Source organism: Mustela nivalis (assembly GCF_964662115.1).
Source record: "Mustela nivalis genome assembly, chromosome: 2".
In the NCBI taxonomy this organism is placed as follows: Eukaryota; Metazoa; Chordata; class Mammalia; order Carnivora; family Mustelidae; genus Mustela; species Mustela nivalis.
Genome location: NC_139021.1, coordinates 25,817,867 through 25,828,907, shown reverse-complemented (window position 1 = coordinate 25,828,907; position 11,041 = coordinate 25,817,867). Strand labels below are relative to the sequence as shown.

Genomic DNA, 11,041 nt, shown 5'->3' with positions numbered 1-11,041 from the left:
GATTTTGTTGATATGAAAATTCCACACAACATTACTTTAATACATCAAAGGAAAATAAATATCTCTTCATTATCATTCTGTTAAAAACATAAGCATATTATAATACTATGGAAAAGTAAATATAATCCTCTCCTGCTGTTACTCAGACTAGATTTTGTGTTAGCGTATTTTACTACTGATCTGTTTTGCTCATGCAAAATGACATTGTAAAGGACAATGAAATAAAAAATAGATGCAATGAAAATTCAGAGGATAATCCAATTATCATTGCATGAGGCAAATTACCTTTTCCATGAGTTACATCAACAGTCCATGTACAATTCAGAGAATTTGGATAAAATTCCGGGTAACCAGGTGATAAGATTGTTCCACTAGGCCCTCGAACATCTCCTCCACATAAAGCTGAAAATACAAAGAAGTACAGTCATATGATCATAGTTAGTTAGAGAGGCAGCGGCTGAACAAATCTCTCCTCTCTTGAAATAGAATGAATCTGATTTTCTTTGCTTAAGCTACTTCTTGGTAATAATAGGAGTGTGTAACAGACCTCCTCCAATACTAGGAAGCTGTTTCATCCACTGCAGCCCTAGAGAAGAAATAGGTATGTAACAGCCTCTGAGAATTAGCTGCACGATAACGCAGCTCATCTTCCCACATTTGAATTTGAAGTACATACTTATCTTATACATTTCTAATTATAAGTAACATTTGCATAAATTGGTCATAAATTAAACATGAGTAATTAATTGTTTAGTAGCTCCTCTTTTATTAAGCTTTAAGAAAATGAATTGTTAATTATACAAAATCATTTCTTTTAGATTCCTAAAGGGGTATGTGTCATTCCACATATAATTTTTTTTTAAAGATTTTATTTATTTATTTGACAGAAAGATCGTAAGTAGGCAGAGAGGCAGGCAGAGAGAGGGGGAAGCAGGCTCCCTGCTGAGCAGAGAGCCCTATGCGGGGCTCAATCCCAGGACCCTGAGACCATGACCTGAGCCAAAAGCAGAGGACTAACCCGCTAAGCCACCCAAGTGCTGTAATTATATTTTTTAATTTAATTTAATTTTTGTGTGTGTGTGTTCCAAAATTCATTGTTTATGTACCACACCTAGTACTCCATGCAACACGTGCCTTCCTTAATGCCCACCACCAGGCTCACCCAAACCCCCACCCCATGCCCCTCCAAAACCCTCAGTTTGTTTTTCAGAGTCCACGGTCTCTCATGGTTTGTTTCCCCCTCTGGTTTCCCGCAACTCACTTCTCCTCTCATTCTACCAATGTTCTCTGTGTTATTCCTTATGCTCCACAAGAAAGTGAAACCATATAATAATTGCTCTGCTTAACTTATTTCACTCAGCATAATTTCCTTCAGTCCCTTCTATGTTGATACGAAAGTTGGGTATTCATCCTTTCTGATGGAGACATAATACTCCATTGTATATATGGACCATATCTTCTTTATCCATTCGTCCATTGAAGGACATCTTGGTTCTTTCCACAGTTTGATGACTGTGGCCATTGCTGCTATGAACATTGGGGTATAGATGGCCCTTCTTTTCACTACATCTGTATCTTTGGAGTAAATAGCCAGTAGTACAATTGCTGGGTCTGGGTAGCTCTATTTTTAATTTTTTTAAGAATTTGCCACACTTTTCCAAAGTGGCTACACCAACTTGCATTCCCACCAACAGTGTAAGAAGGTTCCCCTTTGTCCACATCCTCTCCAACACAAGATTTTTACTGTTTTGTTAATTTTGTCCATTCTAACTGGTGTAGGGTGGTATCTCAATGTGGTTTTGATTTGAATTTCCCTGATGGCTAATGATGATGAACATTTTTTCATGTGTCTGTTAGCCATGTGTATGTCTTTTTTGGAGAAGTATCTGTTCATGTTTTCTGCCCATTTTTTGATGTGATTATCTGTTCTGTGTGTGCTGAGTTTGAGGAGTTCTTTATTAATCCTGGATATTAGCCCTTTGTCTGTAGTGTCATTTGTGAATATCTTCTCCCATTCTGTGGGTTGCCTCTTTGTTTTGTAGACTGTTTCCTTTGCTGTGCAGAAACTTTTTATCTTTATGAAGTCCCAAAAGTTCATTTTTGCTTTTGTCTATACTGCCTGGAGGAATCTATACTTTCAGTGCCATCACAATCAAAATTTCACTGGTGTTTTTCAAAGAGCTGGAACAAACAATTCTAAAATTTGTATGGAACCAGAAGAGACCTAGAATTGCCAAGGAAATGTTGAAAAAGAAAAACAAACCTGGGGGCATCGTGTTGCCTGATTTCAAGCTTTACTACAAAGCTGTGATCACTAAGACTGCATGGTACTGTCATAAAAACAGACAGATAGACCAGTGGAACAGAGTAGAAAGCCCAGATATGGACTCTCAACTCTATGGTCAACTAATCTTCCACAAAGCAGGGAAAAACATACGGTGGAAAAAAGACAGTCTCTTAAATAAATGGTGTGGGGAAAATTGGACAGCTATGTATAGAAGAATGAAACTCGACCATTCTCTTACACCATACACAAAGATAAACTCAAAATGGATAAAAGACCTTAACATGAGGCAGGAATCTATCAAAATCCTAGAGGAGAACATAGGCAGTAACCTCTTCAACATCAGCCACAGCAGCTTCTTTCAAGACATGTCCCCAAAGGCAAAGGAAACAAAAGCAAAAATGAACTTCATATAATTCTTTTTAAAACAGTGATTTATGTGACAGAAAACCTGTAAGGCTGCTTCTGTACTTCTCCATTTCTTTGGGAAATATCAGGAACAGACAGGAATGTTCGAAAAGCTATAACTTTTAAGTAAATACTCTGATATAATAAAAATATATTTATGAATAACAAATAAATTCAAAGTTGATTTAATGTTCATTTTCTTCAGAACAAATCATCATTTACATTGTCTTCACCCACATTCAAAAAACACCAGTGGTTCTGCTATGGCAGATAATTTCATCAGTATTAAAAATTAAGGGAAACAAAGATATAGGCAGGTAAGAATGTATATTCTAATAGAAACAGAAAGTTATTGAATGGCTTATTCTATTCCATGTGGAGATGTCAGCTCTCTTAGACATGGCAAAAGCAATAAGAAATACATGTTGTATACTTCCCCAGAACACAGAAAAGTGAGTTTTTGCCTTCTGCTTTTCCATGATTTCTTCCAAGTAATGATGCTGAGAAGAGTCAAGGCAATTTGGCTACGTTCTACACTGACCTGACTAGAAATAAGTCGTCTGCAATTCCCGTAAGTATTCAAAATGCAGGTTTGAACTTACTACACACACACACACACACACACACACACACACACACACACACACACATTTACATTTATACGCAAAATTAAAATCCACTTCTCCCTTTTTTATTTCTTTTACTCCAACCAGGAATAAAAGAAGCTCTTTTACAAATGCCTGTCTGGGAGTTGTCTTACAGATCACCTCCCTAAGACCAAATATAAGACTAAAATAAAGCCATGCTTCTGTTGCAATAATATTAATAACATCACTACATCGCAATAATATGCATGGTTTGCTACTGTAGGCTCCTATTTAGAGTCTGTACAGGGCTTGATTGGCAACTATTATTATTGAAACTCTCAAATGTCCTTTGAATTTTTTTTTTTTTTCTCAGTCTGTTTTTGTGTTCAGTTGAAGAGCTAGTTATACCGTTTCATTGTACCTTGCTGGTAACGGTGGTGCTAAGTTGATCTGTTTTTACTTCCCTTATAATGCATGCTGCTTCTTGACAGGGGACTGTTTTTTATTAGACTATATTTACACACGTTAATTTATTCCTAATACACTATATTTCATTTTTTTTCTCCATTGTGATAGTCGGATTAAAAAATACAACATGGTATGAATTTGTTGAGTAAAATGTGATGAGTGAAGATGCTTTACCATTTGAAAGGACTCTACTGCATACAGTTAGAGTAAAACTCAGTGAGCAGAAGGACTGAAATTAAGAGAGTTAATTAGTTAAACACAGAAAAAAGTTGTGAAGTTTTTATTCAGTATGTCAGACATGTGTTCTTATGCATACATGTGTGTAATCAGCATGTGTACAAGTTGTAGAGGGAAAACTCTTCTACATATCAGCATTCTTTTTTTTTTTTTTTTTTTTTTAAGCATATAATGTATTATTTGTTTCAGGGGCACAGGTCTGTGATCCTGTCTTAGAAAATTCACAGCACTCACCATAGCACATACCTTCTCCAATGTCCATCGTCCAGCCGTCTGATCCCTCCCACCACCCTCCTGTCCAGCAACCCTATTTGTTTCCTGAGATTAAGAGTCTCTTATGGTTTGTCTCCCTTTCTGGTTTCATCTTGTTTCATTTTTCCCTCCCTTCCCCTATGACCCTCTGAAATGATAATTGTCTTTCTCTGATTGACTTATTTCACTTAGCATAATACCCTTTAGTTCCATCTGCTAATGGCAAGATTTCAGGGGGGTTTTGATGGCTGCATAGTATTCATATATATCTATATATATCACATATGTGATGTGTGTGTGTGTGTGTATATATGTGTGTATATATATATGTGTGTGTGTGTGTATATATATATATATATATATATATATATATATATATCACATCTTCTTTCATCTGTTGATGGACATAGGCTTTTTCCATAGTTTGGCTATTGTGGACATTTCAGCATTCTTTTTTCTTTTTTTTTAAGATTTTATTTATTTATTTGACAGAGAAAGAGAGATACAAGCAGGGCAGCAGCAGGCAGAGGGAGAGAGAGAAGCAGACTCATTGCTGAGCAGGGAGCCTGACATGGGCCTTCAACCCAGACCCTGGGATTATAACCTGAGCTGAAGACAGATGCTTAACCGACTGAGCCACCCAGGTGCCCCTACACATGGGCATTCTTTTGAATAAAGCTACTCTGTCAAATCTCCCTTCTGTACTTGGAGAATTCCTTGAGAATTTTCTGTCTGCCAACTATACCTATCACATCTGAGTCAAAGGTGGGATGTTAAAGGGACATTTTGCAGATACATGAATAAAGTTAGGTAACTACGAATACATTAAGATATTTAGGAAGAATGGCCAATAACTACTATACTATTAATGACCATTTATGTTGTTGCTTTGATTATAAGCAGATGATAAATATAGAGTGCATTTTTATGACACAGTGGAGGTTTTTGTTATTTGAGAATATTAGTAGTAGATAAAGGCCTTGAAAGAAATGGACTTAAAGATAGAATTTCATAGTAAATTATGGGGAAAGAGTGTGATTCTTGTGGTTTTTTTTTTTTTTGGAAGATGAAACTAAAAATAGGAAAATATGTGTGTTTTATATCTTAATAAAAATTGCAACTACTCACTAGTTCTTAGCAAAAGCATAACAATGACTCACATTGAACTTACAGCATGACAGGCACTATTCTGAATACTTTTATTTTTATTAACTCAATTAACTCCATAACAACCCAGTGAGAAAAGTACTGTAATTGATCACAGTTTATAGACGAGAAGGCAAATACAGAGGGAACTCTAGCAGTCTAGTTCCAGAGTCTGTGATCTTAGGCTGACTCTTAAATCAAATGTTAGTTTTTTTCACAATTTCTACCAAAAAATTATAGCATACTATACTATGATGTCCTTCACTTATGTTTACTTTGTAGCATTCCCCCTCAAATGATCAATCTATATGAAAATTATTAAAGGATATGGGGTGCCTGGGTGGGTCAGTTGGTTGGGCATCCAACTTTTGATTTAGGCTGAGGTCATGATCACAGGGTCATAAGATCCAGTCCCTACCGCTGTGTCAGACTTGGAGTCTGCTGGAGATTCTCTCTCTCCTTCTACTTCTGCATCTTTCCATACCCACCTGCCCCTCCCCATTTGCACAAGCATGCTCATTCTGTCCCTTTCTCTCAAAATAAATAAAATCTTTAAAAAAATATATTCAAAGGTGTCATTCATTTTCTCAGGGATTCATTTAATCTTTTCATATTTGAATCGTCCTCTTTTTAAGCACCTAACACCTAAATGTGTCAGTATTCTTGTCTTTAATTGATTTATATCTTATGAATTCTCATTTGTCAATGGCTTTGTCTGTAATTGAACCAGTCTTCCATCATCAGCAGCCACAGCATCATTTTCATCAACCTAATGAAATCCTTCATCTTTCTAAATGAGATTATTTTACATTGCAAATATTTGGAATTGTGTTTGCTTTATATCACTGGCTTTTTGAACAATCACAAGAAATTACTTACATGTGTATTGATATAATGCATACTGATAAATGCTAATGCAGGCTGGAGTTGGATTAATTTTATAAGTGGTTAACTTATTACTGAATATTCTACCAATCTCACGATGTTTGCTTCCCTCAAAAGTTCCTTCCTATTGGAATACTAAGAAAATATAAGAGGAAATCAGCCTATTAGAATCAGTTATGAGAAGACTAAAATATTAAGATGAACAAAAGAAGGTAAATTTTATATGTGAATTTTTTTTTTACTTTAAGATAGAAAATGGAACTCAAATATATTATAAAAGATACAGTGGTATACAGACTATTAAGAAAATTTTTCTGAAAATACTTTTTTTCACTCGGTTCAACAGAATATGTGGCCATTTATACAGTAAACTTCATTAGAATGAGAGTATCTAAAAAGGATTCCATGGATCTTCTTTTTTGTATGTCACCTCTTCTGAAGAAATTTCAGTTTATGCCAACAACCTTCCTAATGGATGTCATATGTCTTTAGGGATGCAAACATTTTTGTAACAGATATAATAGGTTTATATGTTCTTATCAATTTTGTATTAAGTAAAACACTAAAGAAAAATTAAGGAGTGATGAAATGTACATGAAATACCCAGTAACTCTCTTTTAGAACAAATAGCTGGCAAAGAAAACATAAAATGATAGAGACCAGTAGCACAGCAAAGTTACAATGACAGTCCTAAATACTTGAGGGCAATTAGCTAGAGATGCAATGATCTTGACTACTAAGTGTTTTCCTTTATCTTTCCCCCTTCTTGGATTTTTGCCACATATGATCACTACCTTGTCACATGATAAATATCAATTAGAGTTTTAAAATAGTAAAGTCTTCTCAAAAGCCAAACCCTTGAATGTTATTGTCCAGACCTATAAATTTTACAAACAGCAAAATTTTAGCAAACAATAGCAAAATTTTACTTTGCTATTTATAATAATACACACCTGGCAAGTGCTCAACTCTCTACAACTACAGGCAATTTCTAACCCAATATCCATCAAAAGATTTTGAGTACTGCAATGGAGCACAGAAATAGCCATCTACTACAAATCCCATTATGACTTTTTGTTTGTTTATTTGTTTTTAATCTCAAATTTGTTTTCTTCTAATCCTAGGTCTCCCCAATTTGAACTGTAAACCCATAGGAGAAACCCTTAAGTTCCATGCACCCTTGCTTATTTTGAACTCTTGTATACTAAACAGTCTATGTACTCTTTCACTAGGTTAGCCTATAGACTCAAATATTTTTAAAAGATAGGCGAAATAGGAAAATTATGAGTTTAAATACATCCAGTTCAACTTTCGGTTCTGCCTCTAATGATTTGAGTGATGCTGAGCTAGTTGTGTAATCTCATTACACAACATCCATAAAATGACTCCCTACCTTCCATAAAATGGTTACACTGTTTATCAAACAAAAAGGGATAATTTTAGGGTGAAATTGGAGTGCCAAGAAAAAAAGGTGAAAACGGGCTTATCTTAGGCATTTCAGACTATATGGCCCACCCAACTATCTATCAACTAGGGTAGCTATCTTAATTAACAAGGCTTAGCTCCTAAAGGATTGAGTCATACCAGGCATATGACCACAAATTTACCCCTAGTACTGATGTGACAACCACAATTACATCTTCAGTACACAGACAACATCAATTGGCTGTGATTTTTGACCTATGCACTACTCTTTATTTTTCTTTTTAAGATTTTATTAATTTATTTGGCAGAAAGAAAGAGAGGGAGCACAAGCAGGGGAAGTAGCAGGCAGAGGGAAAGGGAGAAGCAGGATCAGCAGGAAGCCCTATGTGGGGCTCGATCCCAGGACCCTGGAATCATGACCTGAACTGAAGGCAGACACTTATCCGACAGAGCTACCCAGGTGTCCCACTGTGTGTTTTAAGAAAATCTCTGATGGGTCAGAAGAGGTCTTTTAAAAATATATATGTTAAAGAAACAAGAAGATCATGTGGTTCTTGACCTCAAGAATATAGGGGTGCCTGGGTGGCTCAGTGGGTTAAAGCCTCTGCCTTCAGCTCAGGTCATGATCTCAAGGTCCTGGGATTGAGTCCGCATCGGGCTCTCTGCTCAGCAGGGAGCCTGCTTCCTCCTCTCTCAATCTCTCTCTCTTTGCCTGCCTCTCTGCCTACTTATAAAATAAATAAAATAGTTTTTAAAAAAAGGAATATAATAAGGAAAATAAGAAAATGAGTATAACTATTATCTACTCCACTAGTTCAAGGAGAATATAAGTAGTGCGTTTTCATGTTCAATAATATTTCTTTAGTGCCTCTATAGTAAAATTAACGAATATTGATTTAGTGAATAAAAAGGATGTTATAAGTTAGCAAAAGATGGTATAACAAGCAAGGAGATACAGGGTCTAAGAAAAGTAGAGATTTGGGGTGCCTGGGTGGCTCAGTGGGTTAAAGCCCCTGCCTTTGGCTCAGGTCATGATCCCGGGTCCTCATATTGAGCCCCTCACTGGGCTCTCTGTTCGGCAGGGAGCCTGCTTCCCTCTCTTTCTCTGCCTCCTGCTCTGCCTACTTGTGATCTCTTTCTCTCTCTGTCAAATACATAAATTTTTAAAAAGGAAGGAAAAAGAAAAGTAGAGATTTTGCCCCAGATGCTTTATCCAGGGAAAGCATAATGAGTCAACAACTTTTAAAAACTGACTAAAATTTTGATTCAGGTGAGGGGAGGTGGAGGACTTTCTAGTGTGAGGGGAATAAAAAGTGAATGAAGAACAAGGACAAGAAACGATATATGTAAAATAAAAATACAATAAGTATTCCCAAAAGACTGGGAAGTATATTTCATTTATTCTTTCATTCAATACAAATTTATTGAGTACCAGCTGTGTGACAGGATCTGCTCTTGGCACTGAGGACATAATAGTAAATTTAACAAAGTTCCTGCCATATAGAACTGACATCCTGGTAGAAAAGTGAACAGTAAATACATAAAGGTATTAGGGAGTGGAAAATACTATAAGGAAAAGCATAAGTGGTATGAGAAGTATTACTCTGTCACAAAAGATAGGGTATGAGGGGTGCCTGTGTGGTTTAGTAGGTTAAGGGTGGGACTCGGTTTCAGCTCAGGTCATGATCGCATGGGTCATGAGACTGAGCCCGCATTGAACTCTAAGCTCAGCATGGAGTCTGCTTAAGTTTCTTTCTTTCTCTCTCTCTCTCTTTGCCCCTCTCCCTGCTTACATGCACACAGTCTTTTTCTCTCTCTCAAAATTAGTAATTTTTTTTTTAAAGAGCGAAAAAAAAAAAAGAAAGACAAATCAAATGTACTAAATAGCACAGAATCTAACTGACCATTTCTGACTTGAGGTTCAAGCTTCCTTGGTCAATAGTGAAACAAGATGAATTTAAATACTCAGAAATCTAAGTATACAGAAAAGAGAACTGAATTCAAAGTACTTCTTCCATTTGACAGAACTGGTAGTAGAAAGGATAATATATCATTTTTCAGTCACATATTCTAAGTAGCACAGAATATCCATTAACTAAACAGCTATACACCAACACTATCTTTAGTCTCAACATAGAAATGGATGGACATATGACCTGGACATATGTCTAGGATAATTGTAGTGGGCTGTTCTCCTTTACTACACTAACTGGTTCAGGTATGTACTAATCAGAAAACTTTCCTGTGATTTTTCTACTTGGAACATGGAAGAACTCAAATTCTTATCTGAACCTGGAAATATGAGACTATAAGTCTGTATGTTCCTACGACTGTATTCTCCACTGCCTGGTGGAGAGCCAGCCTGGCTGCAATTAAGAGAATTATGTCAAGACACAGGTAGAAAATGGATAGAGCCTTTAAAAGGTTTGAATTCATGTTATAATTAGCAATGAGAAGTACACCATCCCTGCCTTTTCTAAGGTTTGAATAAACAACAAATTCCTCTTTTATTTTTTAAAACCAGTTACAGCTGGGATTCTGTCACTTAAAATCGCAAGAATGCTGACTATTATAAATAGTATTGTACCACATACAAGGAAGACATGCTGATGATTGCTTTAAACCTTGTTACAAAAACAAATTGGCCTGAAGCTGAAAAAATGATAGCAATGACAGTATTTGAAAATTTAATCATAACATGATCTTCCCCTTTGAACAAGAATAAGTGCAGAACTTGGAAATAGTGTTATAACTAAAAAGTAAAGCAAAGCCCAGGATCAGATAATGCATAGACTTATGTTGTGTGTGTTTTGTGACAAAGCAAGTATCAAAGCCCTATTCAAACTTACGGAAGCAGTTTTTTCCACTGTATTTTCACATGAGTTTTCTGAAAAATGAAGGGTTTCTGACTTACTTTTCATTGAAACAAAGAGGAGGTAAGGACACTGGTAGAATATTCATCACAACCAAGAATTTACCACCACAGGGCCATCTGGACACCTTGTCATAGTGCTATGTATCTAGGTAGAATTTGGACTGATACATTTTGCCTTTCAGTTTTGGAGGTAATGTTCTATCCCTTCTGTGCATTCCTTGATACCAATCTGACATTTTTCAATCCTGCTTTGTCAAAGGTCCAAGTACACAATATGCACTTAAACCGGTTACCTCAGCACATTTTGAAACTATAGGTACCATCTTTAGGCATAGGGTAAGTTTGGCTGGTTGTCAATCTTTTTTTTTTTCTTTTGAAGTATTGTTGACAAATAATACATTTTTAAATTTTCTTTATTAATGGTCTAATAAGAAAGTTACCAAAATTCAAGATAACCTTAAAATATGAAATATC

General features: G+C 35.9%; 1 protein-coding gene across 5 annotated transcripts in view; it reads right to left on the bottom strand.

Moving 5' to 3' along the window:
• The window catches only part of CSMD3 (CUB and Sushi multiple domains 3), a 1,245,805-nt gene that overhangs the window by 396,073 nt on the left and 838,691 nt on the right, over nucleotides 1-11,041 (bottom strand). For all 5 annotated transcript variants that reach the window (XM_082720053.1, XM_082720054.1, XM_082720055.1 and 2 more), the window contains one exon: nucleotides 286-402. In XM_082720053.1, the coding sequence (XP_082576179.1) occupies nucleotides 286-402 (117 nt within the window). The remainder of the gene's footprint in view (nucleotides 1-285; nucleotides 403-11,041) is intronic.